The sequence below is a fragment of the Thunnus albacares genome, chromosome 21 (assembly GCF_914725855.1).
Source record: "Thunnus albacares chromosome 21, fThuAlb1.1, whole genome shotgun sequence".
Taxonomy (NCBI): Eukaryota; Metazoa; Chordata; class Actinopteri; order Scombriformes; family Scombridae; genus Thunnus; species Thunnus albacares.
This window is the reverse complement of record NC_058126.1, coordinates 7721514-7747177: the sequence shown is the minus strand read 5'-3', so window position 1 is coordinate 7747177 and position 25664 is coordinate 7721514. Positions and strand designations below refer to the sequence as shown.

At 39.4% G+C, this 25664-nt stretch overlaps 2 protein-coding genes across 3 annotated transcripts in view; both read right to left on the bottom strand.

The window, feature by feature from the left end:
* Window positions 1–16411, bottom strand: part of gpr158a (G protein-coupled receptor 158a) — a 79266-nt gene extending 62855 nt beyond the window's left edge. The window contains exons 1-2 of one of the 2 annotated variants that reach the window (XM_044340100.1): window positions 14994–16411; window positions 19–124 (exon numbers count right to left, since the gene is read on the bottom strand). In XM_044340100.1, coding sequence (XP_044196035.1) covers window positions 19–124; window positions 14994–15868 — 981 coding nt within the window. In that variant the 5' untranslated portion in view covers window positions 15869–16411. The remainder of the gene's footprint in view (window positions 1–18; window positions 125–14993) is intronic. The other variant, XM_044340101.1, reaches the window with a different exon arrangement.
* Window positions 16412–19786: 3375 nt separating this feature from the next.
* On the bottom strand, window positions 19787–25362 carry LOC122972730 (patched domain-containing protein 3-like). Its single transcript, XM_044340030.1, has 4 exons — window positions 24640–25362; window positions 23057–23178; window positions 21969–22114; window positions 19787–21687 (listed from the first exon to the last, which is right to left on the bottom strand). The coding sequence occupies exons 1-4, from the start codon at window positions 25360–25362 to the stop codon at window positions 20111–20113; spliced, it is 2568 nt and encodes an 855-aa protein (XP_044195965.1). The 3' UTR covers window positions 19787–20110.
* Window positions 25363–25664: the final 302 nt, after the last annotated feature.

Genomic DNA, 25664 nt, shown 5'->3' with positions numbered 1-25664 from the left:
CGTGTTCGGCACACTCACCTCCATAGTGGTCAGGTTGCAGCGATGGGTTCCAGCAAACCAGCCGTCAGTGGAGCACTGGTCGATATCAACATCCTGTAGATTAATGTCCACTCTCACCACGCCCCTGCAAGACAGGAGGACACCATTAACCTGACTGTTGAGGAATTGAAAACATGTTACATGTATACTGAGCATGTATGGGGGAAAAAAGATTTACAATATGCATTTTTACAGATTGTATTCCCTAAAAGTATACCAATAATTTGTCAGGTTCAAGAGAAAAAAAATAAATTGATGTAAATCTTGAGATAGTAAATCATAAAAAATGGCCAAAAATAGTGATATCACCTCAGAAACAAGCAACCAATAAAACATAAAATCCCCAAATTGACAATAATAGCTCTACTACAACTTCAAGCATTACTGATAATATACACAAGAACTACTTATTGAACTAGTGGTGCAATTAAACCCAGAAATGAGTCCAGTTACGATGGAAAAAAGCCCATCAGCGTACTGTATCTAGTTTCATTTTAGGGTCAATAAACCATGTTTAGCTGTGCACAAATTTAGTAACTCCATGTTTCTATTTGTGTAGAGACACTGGCTTTTTTTAGCTATTTTCATGCCACAGTGGAAGATATGTATTAAAGTATTTATGTATACAAATGTAAAAGATTGATACTACACACACAAAATCATGTTCCTGCCAAAATACACCAGGCATGGACGTGGTGCAGCATGAGCGCGTCCATTATAATGAACTGAAGCTGCTACTGACTACGGAGGCCACACAGGCGCACCCAGGCAAAATTCAGGAATTGCTAAGTAACGTGAAAACTGTAAAACAAATGTGCTTTTTTAGAAAAACTGACAATTCATCCACACCTTAATATCCTCACTTCCTGCTCAGCTGAAAGTCAGTCTGACACAGAGACAAGAAACTGCTGATAGATCGCAAAAAACAACAAAACTAGCTCGGAAAGGCTGCAGTCTTTGCTCCATTTCAGCCAGCTGAGCCAGCGAGGAAGTTATAACGGGGGCTGCAGAGGATTTACACTTACTTAGCTGCCTAAAGCTCTATGAAGAGAAGGTCAGCCTCTGATTTTGAAGGTCAGCTTCTCTGATTCTGCTTCTTTTCAAAGGTGTGGCATATGTCTTTTCTTGCTGACAGCTGCAGCACACAACTAACAGGAAAACAAGCAATCCCTTCTTTATTCTGTTTGTTTAATGCAAGAAAGTATACATTTCAGACATATGCAACATTCAACAAGAAGCCCTGAACAGTCTCTTGGCAACCTCAGCCCACGTACTGGCTTTCCCTCCTGGCAAACACATAAATGGAGCACAGCCCGAGGCCTCGTGTTGTTAGAAAATCTATACTGACTTTAAACTTTGTGGAATACAAGGTGCCTGACACTCGAGAGTTACAAAGCTCAGCAGGATGTATGTCATGACACCATAATGTTCATCGATGAAAAAAGTAAGTTTGTCTGCTCCAGCTTTCAGTATGTACAGATTTCTTAATACAGAACACACTCACATACAGATGTGCATCATTTGCATTAAGACAACTGGCACAAGAGGAAGAGAAAACCTGTAAATAGAAGTAAAACTGCAGGACAGGGTTGCACCAGCTGTTCGTAAAGCCATCACTATATTTGTGCAAGTCCTACATTGTTAGAAACTACTAGTGATTTACTAAATCAGGTTTCACTATTAAAATTAATGTCTTCACTAGTAAACACTTCAGTAGTGTGTAAATCGGTTGGTAGGAAACATCTGTAGAGGCAACCAACAATGTTAAACAAGAAGTCTGTAGCATCTGAAGCTGTAACATAATTTCCAAAATTAACAGTTTTTGGGGCCAAAAGATGAAATAAACTTAAATACCAATCTTTTGTGAATGTAGCTCTGACTTTGTTTTATTTATGTTTTTACCTGGAAAAATATGTGCATTTTAGAATTAGTTGTATTCACACAGTTTACAGTGAGAGGGAAATATCCTATTATGCTAAGCTAACTTTTGTTATTTGCTAATTTAGTTAAATTATATTGGAATAATGTTTTGTAATTTGAGGTTAAGTGTCTTTTTTTCTGTGAAATGTAAAGTGTCAAGTCAGATATGTCAACCATATTCCACTTTTACTCTTCAACCACATTTTAGCAAGCTAACGTTAGTTTTGTCAGTTGGTTCATTCAGAAAGCTAACGCAACAGTTCCACCTGGCAGTTAACGGGTGTAAATATTTAGTGATAACTAATCTCTACATAAGAACTAGTTTGTGTGGTGCAACCGGTTTTAATTTAGTGATACGTAAATCTCTAGCTACTTATTAAACTCTTATGTTATGACAAGGATAAGTTTGAACTTATGAATGGCTAAATCCAGTAAAGTTTGACCAGTATGAAAAGAATAGAAAACTTCTGGCAAAGCTAGCATGAACATGAAGAATCAGTGCAGTAATCTGTTATACTGGTTTTGTCATGACCTTTAACTCTCACTTTGACATTCACTTGGATTCACCACTAACTTCAAATTGGTCTTCAAATTTCCAGACTTTGTTACGTTTATTTATTTGGCTTTGTTTAGATTTCTATCACGAACAATAGGAAAGATATATTTCAATTCTGTTTCTTGATTGATTTCCCCTTTAGACTGTGCAAGTTTCTACAAGTGATCATTGGCTAATAAGGCTTCAGTTCAAGTGCTATAATTTGTATTATTAATGCATTTTGCCCCCAGTGCTACTTTGTTAAAAAGCCCTTAGTGATCTCAGCAAGTTATACTATTATCTGGCAAATGTTCTTAAATTGAACAACCCTATTCACACCTCTTTCTATACAGTTTTGATTGATTTACAGGTTTTCACACTGGATAAACTACTATGGGAATGATACAGTCCTTTGGTTTTCCATCATATCACTGACTAGCAGGACACAAAACCATAAGATAAAACAGAGTTCAATGTGACGTCTGAGAATGACGCTGAATATCTGTGTAGTGAGTAATATCTGTAACATAATAATATCTGACAACTGGGATACAGTATGCTGATATTAGCTGGGACAGTGAGGCATGTAAACACCTCGTCCCGTCTACTGCTGGGTTTTGTGAACAAGGAAAGTGTTGTTTCCATAGTAACACCTTAGTCAAGCCATCTCTTGTGGTAACTTAGCTAAACAACACATAAAACAGGATGCTGTCAATGTTGCTTTTGGGAAGAGGAGGAAGAAGAAGAGACACCGCTCATGCTTTCTATAATTAAAAGGAGAGACGACATGAAGCACGGAAAAAACTGTGACTGTGACAAACTGTGAAACTGCGAGAAGCGGCGGGTACCAAAGGATAGTTCAAACTCACTACTGATCTATAATAGGCCTTTTTAACGGCAGACATTTTTTACGTGTCATAGCAGGAAGAGCACAGGTGTGATTAATAACGTTAATCACTGAGCCCTGAGCAAGCACGCTATCATGGACACTCGCTAATTGGCATGGCTGAAATAGAATGGAGCCATGATCAGTGTTATTAGTTACACCTGTGCATTTCCTGCAATGACGTGTCAACATTTCTGCCGTGAAAAAGGTCTGATCTTGCACAGTCTTATAGTTTTTTTTTAAAAAATAGCCATGGTAAATGTTTGTTTTTGACTGGCTGTGTCACTTTTTCTTGTTAGGGAGGGTATAATATGGATCTTATATGGTTTAATGCCACATTCATCTCACAAGACTCATGACAAGTTGTATGATTACAAAGTTGATCGAATGAGGGTTTAAAATAATGTGCATTGACAATAGACCATCATATCTAGTAAATATAGGTTTAATCTCCTTGAACGATGGACTTAGGCTGATGTGACGTGTCCCTATTTGCTTGATTTTCAGGCACTTTCATATTATGAAGCGCAAAAAGTTGGATATATCTGAGCTTTCAGAAAAATCTGAGGTTCTTAGTCATAATTATAACTATTTACAAGTCGGAATCTTGTAATTACAGTCATTCCGAGATGACATGAACCATAATAATATCATAATTCACATTATAGGAAATTTAGGATACAGTATTTTTAGAGCTTGATCCATACTAGGGACTAAAAATCGGGATCTCTTAGCCTTCGCTGTTTTGATTTTAGCTTTTTTTTTTTAATCTGTCTCTTGCAAGTCCCCCACTTCAATACTAAATCTCCCTTTAAAAATGTATAACAGCAACTCTCAAACATGGTTCCAGTCTACAGTTTGTCTATCAAACCCCAGGTAACCAACAGTACTTTTGCCAACCATGAGTTAGAAACTTTAAAACATAGGTGACAATACAAACACAACTCCTTTTTCTTTTGTCTGCGGTAAATGGTGGCTGTATAAGTGCAATAATACATTTTGAGGGGTTCTGATATACAAAATAATGAATAGTAAGTCTGCTTTGCCTTTTGATGGGTCATTTAGACCTAAAATTAAAATTAACATCAAATAAACCAACAGTATTCCATACAGTGTAGGCGAGTTTTTAATTTGTATTCAAGTTCTGATGCCCTTCGACACACCTGTCAAACATTCAGGTGTGCAAAGATATCTTTCTCTAACTCTACTTTTCCATTATTTTCATATCAGTAGATTTCGGAGCTTATTATGTACAAATTAACCCATTATGGAGGCCTCTAACTTCAGTTAAACACAAATTTAGTTTGGTAAATGCACCATGTACATTACACAAGTCAGGTAAAGCAGGATCTACCTTAAGGATTTCATTTAATATTGTGCTTTAGTGATGCATATCCCCAAACAAAATCACAAATAATCAACTGACACATGATCTGGGACAAGTAAAGGCTCGCTTTGCCCAGTTGGTAATCATGCCTTGACTATTATTGCTTTCTCAGCAGGATAAACAAAAGCTCCTTGGTGACAACAAGCAGACGAAAATGAAGAAAATCTTAATTACGTGGATATAAATATGTGAGTAAATTGGTTCCAAGGCTATTGGTAGGAATATTAATGTGAATGTAAATAAACCCACTACAGCAATGAGATCTTACTGCTAAACATGTAAAAATCATCTTTTTTCACGAATATGCTAAAATCTATTCATATTTAAAACATGACATAAAATATAATTGACATCGCTGAGAGGCCAATATTCTCTATGTCTGTCTTGCTCTCTTTCTCAGGCATATGCACTCACCCACACACATCTACAAATACTGCTGGTGTGGCATGTTCTCCAGGTGTATAGGAGGTGGTTTACTATACTCGGCTCCCAGTGGACGCCGGGCGAGCGCAACGTTCTCTTTGCCTGCACTTCTGTTATTAATAACTGCTGCTCCGGTCTTGCCTCGGGGCAAACTGACCCCGCTGTATTCCACTGCACTGCTGGTTGTTTTGCTGAGAAATTACCTCTGTTTCAATTCACCGTTATGTAATAAGGGGAGGAAACACACAAATACAACAGTCCACCGATGCACACAGAATATGACCGTTTCTTTATGATGCAGGATTCATCAAAATGTCCGCTTCAATGGCAGCTCAAATTGAGAGCCTATACAAAGAAAGAATGTTTTCTCCTGCTTGTTTTCTCCTTTTTTTCCCCCAACAATCACCTATTATTTTCATCAGCTTCCAGCTCCCTGAGCAATCTTTAGTATCCCAGCTGAAGTGGACATATGGCGTACAGAATAGCTTGAGAAAAAAAAAAAGTATGCAGGGTTTGAAACAGAGTTGTCGACTGAATATATACGTGCAGCACAAAGACCGGGTCGTAATTCAAAAGCAGAGGAGCATGAGCAGAGGCATCATGGTGGCCATCAAGGCCCTCGGGCATAAAGACAGGATTATCACAGGGAGCAGGAGATGGTGGTGCCCCAGGAAACAGAGCACTCTCTCCTTTCATCCTCCATTCTTTGTGGGTCTAAAGGCCAGGCCAGCAAAGAGCGGAGCATCCCACCAGCAGGGGCTCTGGTTTTCCTGACAGACCAGTCAGACTGTTCTAATGTTAGCCCCAGCATTATGAAGTTGACTGTAGATATATCTTGGTAATTCTTTATAGGCCTACAAAAGGATATTCATGAAAACATGCTCGCAATGAAGGCCTTCACGTGCCCTCTTTGTTACAAGTCAGTCTTTGATGTATTCGTGAATGAATACCGAATGTCAGGCCGATGCGCTTTGTGCTGTATGTCTCTATTCAGGCCCAGAAAATGGTCTCTGAGATTGATTAGCCCATTTAGCCTCTCTGTGTGGCAAAGAGAGGCGTGGTAAAGTCTGAATTTCCACTAATCGTGGCATTGAAGAGATATCTAAAAGTTCTGTGAAGAGACTCATATGTTTTTTTTTCATAGTTAAATAAATTAAATCAATTGGTCTGGAGGCACAGTGAATAGATTAAACCTAGTAAAAATCTAAACTCTAATCTAATCTAATAACTCTAATCTATTAACAGCAATTATAAGATATCTCATACAAGGTTAAGTAATTACATGAGGCTGTCATTTATGAAACAATAATACCTCAATATACCATTAATTACTCCTTAATTTAACAAGACAAATTGAAAATTAAGGTATTTTAAGGTATAAATTAAGAGGTTGGTTTTCATGGTTTTTGCAACATTTTAAGGGATTTTTACCCCTGCAAATAATCCTTTAAAAATTCCTTAATTTATTTCAGTCCATTAATTCAACAATTAACTATCCCCTCAAAATCTATTAATAAATATCTTAATTCCATCATTATTAATGGGCAAATTAATGGAATTTTGAGGTAAAAAATTAAGGGATTCAGTTTATATGGTTTTTGAATACAAAAAATCAATGTACAGGGGAGAGACTGGTCCAAGACATGTTAGCTAGTTTGGCGCAGGGACAAGAGGTGAGAAAGAGGCAGCTAGCCTCTACTAAAATGGAGGAATAACGTTACACCTTCCAGTAAGTCTAAAGTTGTTTTTACATGTTGTTTCTTGTTCGCCTTTAGCTAGCCACTGAAATCTGGGTTTGTTCGCCACATAGCTTCACTGTGAGGACAGAAGTTTGCGACGGAGTCACAGAGGTGAAGCTAAGTTAGCTGTTTATGGTTAGTAAATACTTTCAAACTGTGGGCTAGCTAACCAGAAAGTCTCGTTTTTTATGACTACATTATGTTAATTACAGAAGATGTGACACTTCTTACTTTTGCTTTTACTGTAGGTAATTATCAAATAAATGTAATTATTCTTTCAATCAGTAATAAGTAATTCAATTTTTTGAGTAAGCTGCCCAACACTGGTTCAGTACTAACAGAACTGACCAACAGTTACAGAGAACCATCTGCAAAGTTGTCCTTGGAAACTGTTTGGAAAAGAGCAGGCACTTTCAAAACAATACTTGGCAGGTGATTGGATGAATCATCTGTCTATCACCGTCTTACCTTGTGAGGCAGCTAGATTTGCAAGATCATGCAAGAATCCTGATTGGCGTGAATCCAGCTGCCTCACAAGGTAAGTGCATCAACCAGGTTCTTAAAAATAATCCTTGGCATCTCCAGCTACAATGACTATGCAGATAAACCAGGAATAATGTAAAGGAGAAGTGAACATGGAAGACTGGCACAAGCTTCATCATTCTCCTTTAGCATATCCATGTAGCCAGAAGACCTGCATGCCTAGTTGAACCCATATGTACATTTCTCCTGCCTCAGCTTTGACAAGAACACATTACTTTCCTTTTTAGAAGGGCACAGTTTGTGCATTATGTCATGAAACGATCACAATGTGAAAACCATGCAACCCCCTCCTACTCCCCCCCCCCAAGGAAAATGTCTCTTATATGATGGAAATGCATTAAGCTGACAGGAGGAACAGAAGCTAATGTGAGTCTAGCCGCTGGGCAGGTTGCTGCTTGTCTACCAGCATTTCAATGCGATCTGTAGGCACGTGCATAGATAGACCTCAAAGGGGTCTTGAGCACCTGCCCATTTGGCCTCCTATAGAGAAAGTGCCCTTTTTCTGGGGTGTATTCTTCAAATATATAAATAAATTCCTGTTATTCCTGCTACATCCAGCTTATCTTGTTTCTGAGTGTAGCTGGTGGAGAATTTATATTAGTATATGTTAGTCTTAATGGTTTACCGTGAGGTAAAATGACTTTCGTTGACAGAACTCAGTAGTGCACTAACGTTTGGGGGGACTATTATTGTCATTGTACATCCTATTCAAAGAGTGCATGGATACTGTCACGTAACACGTTTCTCGAAGTTGTACGCATCATTATCCTCCACAAGCCACAAGATAGAAGATGACGATATGATACACTTAAGAAATACAGTGAAATTAAGGACGTTTTCCTCCTGTCTGTAACTTGAGACCACAAACAGTTGGTTTTAAAAGCAGTCAGTGAGGTGCGTTCAATGAAAGCTAAGTTTCTAGCGTCAAATTGATCTGCATTAACTATAGTCAGCAGTGATTGTGTTTGTGTTATTAAGGTCAGACATTAAAGTAACGCCTAATGTACGATTATATGTACAGTAAGCATAAATATGTCCTTTCTTTGTATTATGTTTGCTCAACAAGTGTATATGAGTATAAGGAGTGAATGCAGCTACATTTACATGAATATTGAATGTTAACTGTTTACAAAATGTCATTATGTATTTATGCAAATAGTTAATAAATTGCACAGTATGCATTCATCCGGCCAGCGCAGGAATTTCACCACTGACAACAGATTTAAAAACTCTGTATAAAAATACAGAGAGATTTAACTGACGGTGATCGGCTTAATTGGCATTGTGTGAACACGTTTGGCAACACTTGAATGTTACGGACATTCATTTATATGTAAAAGTTCTGCACAGCAGGTTTAAGTTCATGCTTTTTTTCAGTATTTTTTCAGGAATTTTGGACGGAGGGAGGGAAGAGATGAAGGAATGTTAACTGTTAAAATCTTTACGTTAAATCAACTTAAAAAAAAAATAAACCAGTGTCAAAAAAACCTTATCTAAAGCATATGTGTTGCTTTTTAGAATTGTGGCTTAAATACATGATGTCCTCAAGCCTCAGTATTATGATATAATATGTAAATTATATTAAACTAATTTGTTGGCACTGGTACTAGTATCTGAGCCATACAATATCAGCATCTTCTTATTGCCCGTTATTAGTGAAGCAATTATGTCTTCTATAGAGAGGTGATAAGAGACGAATATGGAGGCCAGAGAGGCAGCCAGAGAAAGTGCATCTTTGTCAGCAGTATTAAGCTTCCATAAGTGAGGATGTCAGTTAGAGGGCTACAGTAGGTAAGTGTTGGGCTGCTTAATGTGTGAGGAAAATTTACTGAAATACACTTTCTTTGCATGTACTGTATCATTGATTTACTATCATGTAGTCGTGTTTGAAACACCCTCAGACATACATTTTAATATCCCTTTAACAGTGACAAGTAGTCACTCCAGGCAAAATTTATTTAATTATTTGCAAAAATCGCCTTTTATGACTTTGGGCTACTGCCCCTCTAACATCCTCCGCATGTCCCCGGTGACCTGGGTCGTTTTATTGAGTTCTGTCGCTGGTCATTAAAAAAGACATGGCGCCCATGGCGAAGCAGCTGTCACAGAAAGCGAACAAAGACTTCTCTTTTTTTTTTTTTTTTTTTTTTTTTGGTCATAGTTCTGGACTCTTGACACTCTCGTCATTAAAAGTCGTCTTCTGGAGACCGAACGCCAACATCGGACAATCGTTCAATAAATTTGAGCCGCTGACAAAAGCAACCTGACAGTTGTGAGGGCTGGAGTCAGTCGACTGATTGATAGTTTGATTGTAGCTGGTGACAGCTCACGTCAGAAAAAAATAGTTCTTGTCTAATTCTGATTGAAAACTAATGCTCTTAATCATTTCCACCTTTACCATCCGATTATATCCTCAATGTTGATAACTTCATCTTACAATTCATACAACAAGCGATATCCAACTTTATCTTAACACAGTGTTTGCGCCCACTTTCCATAGTAAAATCCCAAATTTTGACTAAACCTTAGTTTTTCCCTGGATTTGAAAAATGTCCAGTGCCGCTGATATTTTCAGGATGAAACAGGATGAAACTGTAATGATCCATGTGTGGAAATATGATAAGCAAGATACACTGAATGAACAAAAGGACAACGTGACATCTGTGTTATACTCAGTTACACGTCTACTTCCCTTACTGGTATATCCTCCTTCATACATTTATTATGAGACATCTACTATAATCAGTATACTTTATTGAAGGAATAAGTAAGTTTTGCACAGTTGCACATTAGCTGGTATTTTGCAGAACCTTTTGGTCAACTTTCTTTTTTTTTTTTAAACCTAAATTTTCCTTAACTCCTCTCCCATAACTCTGCATACTCGTCAAACCCAACAAAGCAGTTTTCCACTCTGAGGTCTCCTCTATTATACCGCAGCTCTATTTCTCTCACACCAGATTACTAAAGGATAAACCTACAGTAACAATATTACAGATTCATAATCCTTTGAGGGGCAACTGAATTACACCAGCGTACTGTAATACTATCAAAATCACTCAGATTATTCCCTTCATTAGCAGTATTATTAGGAAAATATCTCTTTACAGCATGTCAGGAAGGCTGGGTGGTTGGATTTTCTTTCCATAACGCTGACATTTACTGGCTGAAGGCATCGTATTGACAGGCCACCTTACTGAGCGGTGGAGTCCCAGTGACGTCAGCGGGGAGAGAAGGAGCACCTTAGGGATCTTTCACCCCTGCATGCTTCAGGTTGTGGAAAACCTACAAGGTTAGACTCATCTCAGGTGCACTTATAATTTTAGTGTCCTTAAAAGATCTTGCTCTGAGATCAGCGTTCTTGCTGTTATGCTTAGCCACTAATTTTCCTGCTGGATGCAATTTTTTTTTTTTTTTTTTTTTCTCTTCCTCTCTTTCATCTCAGCTTAGCATCAAATATTATCGCGTTTAGCCCTGGGAACTGTGGGGTTTCCATCCTGTTTGTTTCTGGATGGTGTCCATCTAAGCAGATGCTGCCGGCTCCTCCTGGAGCTCGAGGCCTCCCGCTCTGCAGTCGGTTGGGCGTCCCACAGCACTCAGGCTGCCCAGACTCGAGCTGCTTGTACAGCAAAATGGAAAGCAAAGCCAAGCGTAAATGGAGAGGATTCTGCCACCTAATTAGAACCTAGTTCCACCTTTAGAGAAACGTGCTGGAAAAAAAAAAAAAAACATCTTAACCGTTTTATTGTACTTTTTAGAAAGTTTCAATTACTTTGCCTTATTATACTGCCACTGCTGCCTGAGCTTCAGCCTCACAGCAATTACAGTCTGTATTGTGAAAGGTGAGTTTGTGTGTGTTCACCCAGCACATCCACCTCCTGCATCCCATTCCTTTCCTTTCTCTCCTGCTTATTCTCAGTTTGTGTGTTTGTTCAAACTGTTTTTAGCATTTGTGTGTCTGTGCAGTCACTAGTATCTGAAGGTCGAGTGATCTGCCAATTAGAATGGTACAGTATCTTCTTGAAGAATGTCTCACCCTCCAACAATGGCATGCACACGCTCATACACGCCGGTACGCACACACACACACACACTGCACGCTTGAAAACAGCCAGTCCTCTCTGTGTGGTCTAAGCTGCCTCCCCTGTGCCTCGAGTGCAGCTGAAGAGACAGACGGCAAGAGACGAGATGAAGTGTGAGAGGTGCGATTTCTTACACCTTCACAGAAACAACAGGTCGATCTATCACAAACACATGTCCACACACTCCTGCTCTAACAAGTCACATTAGTTGTTTAGCACAAAAAACAAAAAGGAGAAGTGTGAAAAAGGGCTCAACTTATGTTCATTTCCATATGCCAGATGCATGATAAACTCAAAACGAGTCATTCTTCTTCTTGCAGCATCATCACACCGAACAGGAAGTGACTGAAGCATTAGAAGGCTGGCCCATCAAGATGGCCCATGCAGGGTTGTTGTTCTACATCTTTCATTATTAATTCATTGTTGTATTGATTGTGTATTCATCTAGAGGGGAAACGGAGGAGAGCTGATGTCTGAGGCGGCTACATTAGCCAGCGTTTCCCCTCCTGTCCTGGTTTTTTATCTGACAGGGTGCTGAGGCACTGAGAGGAAGCATGATGAGCCGCCTGCTACTTTGATATGAGCGTCTGAAAGATGGCTGTCAAGAAATAATCTAAGAAGCAAAAGATGTTTCATGTGGCCTGAAATTAGGGTTATATTGGCAAGTATTTTTATTATCTACTATCTGCAATTATTTTCATGATTAATTATATCCAAAAAATGTCAGAAAGTTGCGTAAAATGCCCAAGGTGGTGTATTCAAATGACTTGTTTTATCCAACCATCAGTCCAAAAGCCAAAGACATTGAGTTTATAATCACATATGACAAACAAATGATTAAAACCCTGACATTTGAGTAGCTTGAATTAGTGAATATTTGGCACTTTAGCTTGATAAATGACATTAAACAATTAACTGATCATCAACATAGTTGCAGATTCTTTTTTTTGTTGATAGACTAATCATTTCAGAAGGCATGTACACAATAACTATCAAGGTTTTAAAATTGTAGGGCACCGAAATTGCATGACGATCCACTTCGATGGATGGTTATTAAAAGGACCGTGTGTTCTTTGTTAAAATTTGTAAAAATGATTTTTTAGTATTACTAATGTTTTTGAGGGTTGCAGGTGCTGCACTTTATGATGGCTTTCTGAATGTTTCTGCAATATTTCCTTGCCTTTGTATTTCAATTATTTTGATTTTGATTGCTTTCTGTATTGATTTATCCTCCAGTTTTGGTGATATGTCGTATCTGTGGAGCTTCATATGTATTTGGATCTTGGAAACTACAGTTGTGAACTCCATTTCCTTTGTGTACTTGCATGAAAAGGTACAGGTGTTCTTTATATGACGTCCTTTATAAGCTTTGGTCGAACATACTTTTTCTAGTAACCAGAAGCTTGGCTTTATTATTAAATGAATAGTTTTGATATTTTGGGAAATACTCTTATTCACTTTGTTGCAAAGACTAAGAAAAGGAAATTGATACCACTGTCATGTATCAGTCAGGTAATATGAAATTACCACCAGCAGCTGCTTAGCTTAGCTTAGCATAACTCAAAACAAGAGGAAACAGTTAGGCTGGGACTGTCTAAAAGTAACAAAATCCGCCAACCAGCACCTCTAAAGCTCACTGATTAACACGTTGCGTCTTGTTTGTTAAACAAACAAGCCAGGCTATGCTAAGCTAAGCTAACTGGCTGCTGGTGGTGGCTTCGTATTTACCTTCATATTTATATTTCTCACTTTCCCCCACTGCTGTTACGCTGTGCTGCTCTGTCTTGTCTGTCTGTGCGCTGTCAGTGTCCTCTTTTCGTGCCGTAATGTTATCAGTTATGAATTTGATTTTCACTGCGTGAGAAAATTGGACGTGTGGCATGAGAGTGTGTGAAAAGTGTCAATTGCGTGAGTCTCACAGTCAATGTGTGAGAGTTGGCAGCTCTGTTGGTCTTAAAGGTGCAGCGCCATCATTTCCTCATATTTCCTTGATAGCTCCACAAGCAATCCATAAAATCTATATACTACCCCTACTGTATTATTTACTGTATATGGTTACTAGGAGTGATGATAAAATGCAATAATGTCCTTATTTTGACTGATGCAACAATCAACTATTCTGCTCTCCTGCTCCTTGAAGCACAGTGGGATGTTCCTTTCAGTGCCACTGAACAGGCCACTCTCCGGGGACATTAAACAATACAAAACGCCAACGCGTGTCACACCTTCGATCTTATGGAGGAGGCCACAGTTGAAAAGGGGACAACATAACTGCTCCTTTAGCAATGATGGCAAAGCTTCTCTAAGACAATTCCTTTGGAAAAAAAAGCTCATTTTGGCTTCACAAATAAGCTGTCAACTTGAATTCTGGTGTAAAACAGCTTTGACTATTTATCAGTTGAGTGTGCAGGCTAATTTACAATCAGATTGCTTCGGTGGGAAACTAAATGTATGAAGCTGCTCTGAGAGGCTTTAGGTCTGGGATAACACCAGGTAGCTGATAGCCTATTACAGTATAATCACTGCAGGTTTTGACTCATTTGCAATCCGTGCCTGCCTGTGAGCGACTCGAGTGTATCAATTAATGATTCATTGAAGGCAGAACACACACAACTAACGATCCAGATTAAATATTCATTGAGAAGATGTTGGTCAGGATCCTATGGAGCCTTAACACTTGACTACTCAAGTGCATATCAGGACCGCAAACATGGCACATTACACCAGCAGGCTGCAGCAGGGGTGGCTTTAGGACATGGATTGTACAAAACATCCAAACATCAGACATATTTCAGCTTCTTTTTTTTTTTGCATCTACTGATGCTGCCTGCTGCCTCACTTTTTTTTTTTTTTCAAATTGCCTGTCTCTCATCTCAGGGAGGATCTGACTCATCGCAGATTTAGCAGCCTCCTCCTTGAAGAAGGGAAAATAAAGGGCAGTAGTAGTAAGGCATGAAGCCGAGCGAGTTTAAAAAATGAATTAGGCCTGTAGCCAGAGGTTTCCTCCATTGCTACATCCAGTCACATCCAGGGTTATTTTTAGCATCTCGCCGCCTTGTGAGACTGGAGGAGAGAAGAAAACCCCCCTTGTATAACAAGAGGAGGCCATTGGGAAGCTATGGTTTGTTTTGGGAAGAAAGAGATTGCACATTATTGGGTCATATCCAGGTTTATGTATGAGGATTGGGAATGTAGTGGTAATTAAATGCACCTGAACTCACTTTTTCGGTTGAAAATCTTTCTCACATAGTTTTACAACATAAGGTCAAGTAAGTACAATAGAAGTAAGGTTCATCACAGGTCAAGCTTTATGAACAGCTTTCATTGCAAAAGGGTAAAAGTGATGATACGCTGAGCTTGTTGTAGAATGTGTTTTTTTTTATCATGTTTAGCCTTTTTAACACCTCATCACTGCTCAGATTTCAACCATCTGTGTGCCTACCTGAATTCTGGGGCCAAGTTGGGCTTCAGGCCATAGAAAGCAGCAGATAACGTCAAAAGCCAACGGGGAAGAAAATTCCCATTTTCACACTCCAGGTATGGTGCAGACCATTTGACATGCGTCTTGTCCGGGATAAAACTTTCTCCTCTTTTTATGGAATTGTCAACTGATCTGAAATCTTGGCTCAGCACCCTCTTATGGAAACTGGGCTTCTTCCTGTCTTTGACATCGTGGTACCACTCTGCGTCTTCAGTGCGGTTGTGCAGATGGTGGTGGGCCACGCTGGAGAGGTCTTGGAGGACTATCTCTCCACCGGCCCTGGTGGCTTGAAGAAGCACCGAGGGCCCCTCCACGGACGGATCCGCGCTGAAAGTGACAACCGCCCGGTGTATCTTGGCGTCTCCCTCCAGTATACTCCTGACGAGGGCATGGTACCACTCAATGTCTCGCCGGAGACTCTGCTCCCTGGACCTGTTGGCTTGCAAGATCATGTTGAGGAAGTTTGTGGCGTGCAGCACCGTATCCAGCACGCTGCTCATGGAGTAATGCGGGGTGGCGTGTGACCTTCCCCGCAGAGAGGTGAGCTCGTACCTCCGAGAGCAGTTGGCGTGCTTTAAGGTGGTCGAGTCCCCCGTGTGCAGAAACGCCGTGACCACCCTGGGGAGATACTCCTCTATTTTCTGCGGCAGCTTCGCCGTCTCCACGGGAGGATGAGGCGCACGGAGATGCGCCAGCTGCCGACGGTGCGTCTGAGCGCCGTAAATCGCCTCTTGTGCTCTGATATCTTTCCCATGCGCTGACCATTCCGCGTATTCGTGGTTTGATCCGATCACAAATCCCACTTGCAGCAGCAACGACAGCCGGAAAACAGCCATCTCCCCACCAGAAAAGCGTCCACAGATGTTTGGGGGATTGCTGCTCGGAATTACAGTGTCGTCGGGCGGTCGTGCTGTAAAAAAAAAAAATCTGCCAAATTGCTCCGCTAAACCATCGCTTCACCACTTGTAGGATATTCTCGCAAGCTCCACGCCTCTGTTCTTGAAATCAAAAAAGCAGAGAAGAGGGGAAAACGTAAGGAACCCCCTTCGCTGTCCTCGCCAAATCCCTTATTCTTCTTTACAGATGCTTCATACAGCTTGTTGATGTTGAGTATCCGCTTGCAGCTGTTTCCCCCCACCTCTCTCTCTCTCTCTCTCTCTCTCCCTCACTAGACTGTCTTGGCTTTGCGGTGGACGTTCTCCTCCTGCGTGTAGGCTACATAGACTGAATCAAAGCGAGGAGGAAGGGAGGGGTAAGGGGGTAGGTTATTATTATATTTATATATTTTTTTTAGGAGGCACCGAGTCAGGGAGCTTCTCACTTGGATGACAAACGCACTCCGCCCTCTTCCGACCACAACAAGCATTAAGTAGGCCTATAAAAGCCACGACGAGACACATCAGGAGCTGTGCGCTCTTAAAGCCCGTCTTCTTCATCATCTCATAGGGCTCCAGAAGCGCCATTGATCCGCGTATGGCCGCTTCTTCTGTCAATCACGGCGCAGTGTTTGGTGGAGCGGTGAGGGAGCTGTCCGGTGCTGAAACACATCAAGTATAAGCCTCGGCTGATTTATCAAAATCAAGAACTTAATTTGGATCAATTGATCGAGATTTCCTCTCACGTTATTGATCAAGAATCGTTTTTTTTTTTCTTCTGGTGATCAATGTGAAAGAAAACCTTAATTACAACCACTTTTATTCAAAGTTGCGAAACAATAAAACTGAGACGACAAAGAGCATGAAGACTGAGAGTACAATATCATCCTGAATATTTATTTATTTATTTTTATATATTCATTTATTACATTTTTGTTTAGTTTCTCTTAATGTCATTGGGTGTTGTACTAATGGGCTTCGGCATGTATTCTCTCCTATTTTCAATACTTTCATGCATACGTTCTTACAAATCGTAATGCTAAATACGATGTGTGATCCACAGTTATATGGATAAACTTCCTGTCAAGTGTATTTTTTAAAGTTGGAGCATGATATATCTACATGTACATTTAATCTGGGAGTGCCATATTTTACTGTTTCTATGGTTATATGAAATTTAATATGGCAAATAGTCAGTGGATACCACTGTCCACATACTTTTGGACAGTTTACGTGAAGAGTGAAGGCTAGCACTGTGTGCCCATGATTATGGAATGATGTTCAACAACCACATATGTGTAACGTCCAAGTGACCACATACTTTTGGCCTTATAGTGTACACTGTAAAACATCATACAGTGGAATCAACTAATCTTTTGTCATTAACTCCACTTAAATATACAATTAATCTCAAGTTAATTCAACTTATAATTTCTAGTTTTCATTCTCAGACCATTTCAGAATTCATCACTTGAAGTGTTTTGACTTGAAACGATGAGTTGAGTGAATGTACAGCTGAGAGATCACTCAACTCGTTAAATGAAGTACATAAAGAAACACAATCAGCATATTAGCAGACTTTATTGTCATCAAGGATGCATTGTTTGAGACTTAAAACTCTCCAGAGACTTTTTTTTTTGTAGTTTGAAGAAAATATACATGATGGAAAAGTTATTAAAAAAAATCACACTTATAATTATAATAATTGTCAACGTAACTGATCAGTTGTTGAGTCAACTTAATACCTTATTGAACATGTTATCTCTAGTGGAGTTAACATGACTCTGAGTTTTACATTTTCACAACTCATGAGACAACTTTGAACTAATTCTTCAACTTAAATTCAGTTAACTCACATTTTTATGTCAGCAGAACATACACCTCTGTACAACAGAGGCAGATCAGCAGCAACCCAAACATTGTATTTCATCTTTACAGATGTTTTATACCTACAGGGCTCATTGGCACTGTAGGAATTCATTCATGCCTTTCCTTCAACCTAGATATGTTTCCAATCAATAAACTAATTTATTGTTGAAGCAAGCTGTGGCTCCTTCATGTGTTAGCCGAGCAGATTACACAGAAAGGGGATCTGATCTATTCCTCTACCTCTGTACTTCATCACCAATCCATCAGTCTCTCTCTTTCTTATTAGATCAAGTTCCTAGGTTGTTCTGTCTTTCTCTCTCCTGAGTGTAGGGGCATGTCACGTCACGCTGTATGGCCTAGAGGCATCTTGTCCTGGAAGCAGGGTGAGGGAAGACAGGCGTGACGGAGGGTGACAGAGCTTAGAGCCAGCTAGCAACGCTGGGCCATCAGGGTGGGTAAAAGTTAAAACCTGGAGACCTGCTGGATTTCTTGACCAACCTACATACTCTACAGCTGCATCCAGGACTTGAAAATTTGATTTCTGCAAGCCCCTAAACAGCAAACCCAACATTGTGCCACTGTGCAGAAAATAACTGGGGAAACTTTATTTTAAATGCGGCCTGCATATCAAAATGGCGCTGCCTTTCCATCTGTTTATGTCTAAGGGAATTCATAAGTCAGATTATTCATGGTGCTAAAAGAGTGTACTGCATTTTCCCACTGTGAGAAAAGCAGCTAGTTTTAATTTAGTCAATTTACTTTTCAAGTCCAGAGCCTCATGGGAATAGAGCTGTGCGTCAGTGGCACTGAAAACATGTGTCCGGGCTTATTAATAATCAAATATGCCTGTATGAATTTAAGGTGGCTCTTTATGTTGCTATATTGCCAATGTACTGTATTCTAAGTCCTCTCTCTATGCTATTGCTGTTTATATCTTATTAATCTTATAAGTGACCATGTATCCTTGTAAGATCCAAATTCTGCATCCAATGGAGCAATTTAGTGGTGACCAGGCCAACAAATATCCATTTATTACTTGTCTTTCCATCAAGAAAGGTCCCAAATATTGTAGGAAAATGTGATGATGGCTCTCAGCAGAATGGTTCAGAGGAGAAAAATTCTAAAACATCAGTCAGAATGAAGATGATGATGATGGTGGTGGACATAGCACCTTCCTTGTGAGGTGTGAGCCATCTGCGTGGGTTCTCAATGTTAATGTGCTGCCAGTTGGAGACCATAATGAATATGTTATCAACACCAATTCCATAAAATGACAAATGGCGCTGCAGCTTTTTGGATAATGTGACATTTTAAAATGGTGCAAATGAAATAACATCTTGAAAACTTAGAAGACGATAACATTTCAGCCGTCCATAGCAGACCATAACTTTAGGATTGTTGATATGACTTAGTGATTATTGTGGCAGATTTAAGCTTTAAGGCTCTAAAACCTTCAAAACCATGACCACTGGAATTTAAGGGTAACAACAGCAGCCACACATCATGTGACTGTGCTAAAATGATGATATTGGAAAAAGGACAAATTCTGCAGTGTGGTACCAGATCACTTTTGGGTTGGTTCATCTTTAAAAGCATCCCAAACAAGAGTTAACCAAAAAATTACAATTGCATTAAGATGATGTGTCAGATTTCTTAGGTGCAACTAAAACATAATCTTTTCAGGGTTGCATTGTGATGTGTTACAATGATGTCCATTATTCAAGCAGTAAAGAGTACAAAGAATAAATGACTTTGCAGTGTATTTTTCTAGGAATAACAGTCATAAACCTTTCATGAAAGACATCTTCACATGTCATAGAAGGAAATTTCATTTAGGTGTGTCAGTTCCAGGGCCCTGCTGTATACTGGCTCACTGGGACACTTAATGGAACTCAGTCATCATTAACGTCATTATCAACACCTGGGAATATGTCAGTTTCTGCAAAGCAAGAGCACACAAAGTAGGCAAACAATTCAATATGAAAAAGACTTTATTGTCATGTGTAAAATGTAAACAGCTCCAAACTAATGTATGTTTATGGGAACCTAAACTACAATTAACTTATATTACATGTCAATGAGTACAAAAATTGCTATTTACAAAAAAAATCATTGGAAATCATCCATTAATTCATCAATTAAAGCAAGGACAGCAGAGTGTTTTTTTAAATGAATAACATAAAAATGATGCACCATAAATATTTTTGACAAAAGGCTTCATTCAATTCAAGTTAAATTTTTGACAAAATTTGTAAAATTTTTTGCTTTAAAGGAATATTTATATTGATTTCTCTGTCACTTTCAGTACAGTTTTAGAAAATATTTCAACAGTGGTCATAGTTTGCTGATTTTCACAGTCTTGTTCTTACATTCTTTTACATCTTTCTCTGAGCTACATGTAAATAATGTCAGGAATACTGGGATGAAAATTATGCCGTGAACCATCCCAATAAGCATGACAAGGAAAAAAATTTTAAAAAAGGTTCTGAAGGTGTGAAAGTCAGACGTAGCCAAAACTGACACTCCCAAAATGATGGACAAGGCCCCTTGAAGTATTGAATAGCCTAGATGGGAGAGCACATCCACCGCCTTGTCATCGGGGTTGGGTTTCTTGCTGGAGGCTAAGGCATAAGACACGTGAGCAGAGAAATCGACAGTAAAGCCAATGCAGACGGTAAAAACTATCATGGATATGGAATCGAGACTGACGTCCCATAGCGTCATGAAACCAGTCACCCCCGCCATCACCGAGCTGATAGAAAAAGTCACCCATAATGAGCAGAGGGGGTCTGGAATCAGCAGAAGAGAGACAACAAACATCACAGCTGTGATCACAATGACATTCTTAATCGTGCTACTGACTACTACACCGTACTGGTCATAGAAGATGAATTGTCGGTGATAAAATGATAAAGACGCCACATGGCATCTGCCTGCAGTGGTTTTAAGACCCTTAAGCATTTGGATTTCCATACTGGCGTTGGCGATATCAACAGTCTGAATGAAAATGCGGGATGCATAAATGGCATCACCAGTGAAGTTCACATCTTGCTTGAAAAAAGGAAATAAATCCAAAAATTCGGAAAGGTTTTTGAGAAAAACGTCTTTTTTGTCAAGGTTTAAATGTCTTTCTCGTCCATATGACAAGTAAGAGTGAAACCAAGACGTATAGACACCCTTATCTACAAAAGGAAGCCATTTAAAACTGTCCAGGCATGCCTCAAGCTGGTAACGCCTGATTCTAACCCAATATGGGAATTTCTCACTTACGATGACCATCACAGCTGGACCGTAATCAGAAAAATACTGCCTATCCTTCCTATTAAATCTCGTAACGTGGGAGTTATCAGCTGCCAGATCATAAAGCTCAATCCCCTGTTGTACTTGGGAACATCCATAAATACTTGTGGCTAAATATACCACATAAAGGAAGATTACACCTCTCTTGACCCACGGTTTGATCAAAAATGGGCCGTAGTAATCCTTAAAGAAATTATTTGCAGGCTGTTTTTTCTCTGCACCAGTGTGCTTATCATAGTCGCCTCCCACACAGCAGATGTTATATATCTCAGAACGATGATCAGGATTGTCTGATGGTATTTTCATGCAGGTCAGCCAGTGCCTGTTGCTGGCTTCTCTCCTCCCGTTTAGAGCGAGGAAGGCTCCGAAGAAGGTGATTGTGTAGATGTAACAGAATATGATGGAGGTGCTGGTGTACAGGCAGAACGACTGCACTGACGGGAAGTCAGACGTGAAGCCTATAAAGAACTTGAGGACGTCGGTCAGGGCGGTGATGGTGATGGACATGATAGCTTCTTTGTAAGAGTGAGCCATCCGCTTCGGCACTGGGTCTGTCACGTTGGTGTGCTGCCAGTCGGACACCAGTATGAACATGTTGTTGAGGCCAATTCCTGAAACAATTGTGTTAGTGATGTAAAATTAATTACAGTTTTGATGTACTGAGTTTTTTCATATCTAAGACATTAAACATTAAGTGTAAAACATAAAATAATCATAAAACATGATGAATTGCTAGATTTTAATCTACCTAAAAACATAAGAAGCAGTTAAAATACTGACCATTGGAATTACTTTGTACGATATGGTTTTGTCACTTTTACTTAAATACAGAAACTAGTAGATGTTGCACTCCAAACAATGGAACAAAAAGGCAGAAGGTGCTTTTTCTCACCAAGTATTAGGAAAGGAGAGTTTGCGACTGTAATAACAAAAGGCACCCCGATGTAAAGCAGCAAGCCGAAAGAGGAGAGAATAGCCAGGCCAGAGGACAGGACCCCGAAGACAGCCACCCACAGCTTGTTCCTCACATTGTCCAGTCTGTCGAGGGAGTAAACACAGCATGATTTAACAAAGTTAGCAAAGTGAGACATGGTCTGTATTTCCAAATGTCTGTACAGTCAGTACAAAAACTGAAGTGCAAAAGCAACAGCAGCAGTGAAGTCACCACAGATATCTTAGACAGAGTCAGGCTAGTTGTTTCCTCTTGTTTCCGGTCATTATGCTAAGCTAAGCTAACCGTCTCATGGTCCTGGCTGTAGCTAACTCAAGCAAGAAAGTGAATGAGCTTATTTTCCAAAATGTCAAACTATTCCTTTAAAGGACGGGTTCACATTTTTTTCAAGTCTGTCTTAAAACAATACTCACATGCCTACATGCATATATATACACTGAGAGAGTTACTGGTTGCTGTAATCATTCCTCCAGTTCATAGTTGCCCTTCTTAATGCAATGTTAACATAAATGATTGAGGACAAAATCCACAGTCCTCATCCGGTGTAACAATGCATATAAAAGTTTAAGTGAAACTTATATGAGGCTTCAGCAGTCTGAGTCAGCCAAATTAAATGAGTATGGCTTTAGCTGATCTCTAAAATGCATTTTTACGACTGTGAGTTTTGTCTCCCATCGCTTACATGAAAATCAAGTTGTCTTCACATCAGGTATGAACAGGGGGAACGTTTACAGTGACCAAAAACTCATATACAAGTACATATAAGACATGTGAGTGTAGAAAAAGATTTTTTTGTGTGAACTCATCCCATAAGTTGCATGTTTAAAAACTTGCTGTCAGATTCTAAAATTGCAATAAAGCTGCTTTAGACACAGTGATGCTGAAACTGTTGTTATCACTACTTGATGGCCTTTATGTGGCTTCTTCCCTGTATGAGTCACATTGATAAACAGCAGCTCTCTGTGTCCTGGACTTGGCCTGCAGTCAGAAAATCGCTGGCTGTGTGACAGTCACTGATCACTTCTTACCTCAGGCAGGATATCACCGAGAAGGTGATAGCACAGGCATAAGTGATGAGGAATAAAGGGAAGCCATCTGTGGTGTGACTGTCAATCTCCTCCTGCTTGGATTTGGAGGTGTAGTAAGACACCTACAATAGAGTACAACAGAAAGGAGCCAACATCAGCTCTTCAGTCGGAAAGCAGTGTTTACACATGGATGTCACGACAGCAATAAAGCCGGCGTGACAGCGCAGCTTGAATTTCAGGACAAAGCGGTGTGTCTTCAACCTTGCCAACCGCATTATATGAGAAGCAAGTGTAAAGATACAGCAGCAGCAGGCAGGCTGTAACTAATATGTTTAGCAAATGCATTAGTATGCTTTTTTTATTGCACGTTAAAAGTATTTATTTAGATACTGAGAAAACGCTTCTCCTACACTTAAAAGCAATATCTCAGTACAGCAGGTTCAGGTATGAATCAAAATCCACCTTTGTTTCCTTTTACATTGTCAGATATTGTCCATTTTGTGGCAGTCAGTGCATTCAAGGAGTTATTCTGTCACGATTTGTTAGACTCTAATTCAACTATGCCTCAATCTGCCTCATCTATTTCAGTTAGTGACGTCCTACAATTCCCAGAATGACTTTCAAACACCTGAAAGTGTTGTATTTGGTTGTACAAAGGCTGCAGATACCATTAAAGACAATACTGTCATCTCCTCCATATTGTCTCTGGAAATGTGAGGTTTTAATGACCTGATGAGTCTATAAATACACACAAATTATCCGTGGTGTTTTTTAAAGGTTGATACACACATTTTTAGACTTTTAGACTTAAATTAATTAAGAAAATGTAGTATTTCTCCACCAGAGTTGTATTTATGGATTGCAGAGAGGGAACTGAAACAGCCTTTAGACCATCACATAGGCAGATACAATTTACATAAAATATAACTGGACAAAAATTTAAACAAAAACTAAAAGCTAAAATTAAAAATCAGAAGTTTTTATGAAATTTTATCACTCAATCTCCAAATGTTGTAATATTCTGTTTATAAAACAGAGCAATAAAGCTTTTACAATGAAAAGAGTTACTCAAAAGTAAAATAAAATGGAAGCATTACATTACTGTCCAGTGAAGCTACTGTAATAAAGCTGGAAAAACTGGTATGTTCCCACTATATTATATTTCTGCCTGTCTAGGGAGAAGTTCTTGATGCTAAATCTATCTATAACTTCTGCAGTCATCACCAATAGATCACTAAACAACAAAATCATTTCAGAAATGCAACTCTCTGCAATTTGAAGTGTTGAAGTGTTTCAAGCTGGATTTTTCTAGTTCCTATCCATTGGTGCACCATTTAAGCACCAATATGAGCCATAGTTGTTGAATGCTAACTAAAAAAATCATTGTTATATATTAGTTAAATCACGGAGAAGTTCAAATGTTACTATCAAGTACACTAGTAGACATTTTAGCATTGAAAATGCTCAGAAAACATGTTATATGAGTAAACATATTGGGTTTAAAGATGGAATCACTGAGTAACATGCAAAAATGTAGAAATATCCTTTTTTCAGTCTTATATTAGCAGCAGTGTGGTACATACGTCAATGTGTTTGCTGTTCATCTCAGCTGATAGGAGCTCTTTGAATGCTCTCAGCCATAATTTTGAGGCTTCAGCTGTGGTTCCCTTATTCTCTAAGTAGTAGAAGAGTTTGATCGCCTGAGCCATTACGACTGAGCTGTTGGCGTCTGTAATAACCCCACCCAGCACAGATCCCAGAAACACTGAACTGGATCTGTATGTATATACTGGGAAGGTGATGCTGGTCCTTTGGTCAGTTTCATTAGCCCTAATAATTTCTAGGATGACATTTGAGATGCATTCTCCATTGGCTTTGACACATAGCTCCTTGAATCCCAGTCTCCTATTGCCCACAGTGATGTTAAGTATCTCATTGTTGAGTCTGATGATGTCCTCAAAGGCAGGATTTGCTAGTATACTAGAGCTGTTAGTTGACACAGCAATGAGGGATGCAAAGCTGCCCTTTTCGTAGAGCCTGTCTTCTGAAAACATCGAGTCATTGTAGGGAAAGTTTTCCTTGACAAAAGCTCTTGTTGCCTTCGAGGGTCCTTTCCTGGGTGTGAATTGCCGTTCAAGGTCATTGTCTTCCCTGTCTTTGAGGAAAGTGAAGCCTCCGCCGAGTGCTGCTGAAACTATAAGAGGAATCACAAAAAAATAGAAAGGATAAGAGCCTACAAGTGATCCAAGTTTTTCAAAAAGACCTGACAGAGGCTTTGCAAGACAGTCCGTGCGTCTACAGCCCATCTTCAAACATCTGATATCACAGATGAGGAGGAACTGCATCCTTTTAAAGGCGGCCATGCAGATTAAGTCACTCCTTACACACCTACTATTTGGAAGGCAAGTTGATCAATTACAATAGTTTCCTTTGAAGTCTCTTTAGGCATTACAGGCCCTTACTCCGGGAAAAATGTGGTGATCTACATAGAGGCTGTAAAAGTGATAAGACAGACAAGACATTGTAGACAAGAGATAAAGAAGACAGTTCAACAGGAAAGTAAATGACGACAGATTTCCCAGAAATTAAAAAAACTTATGGAAAATCA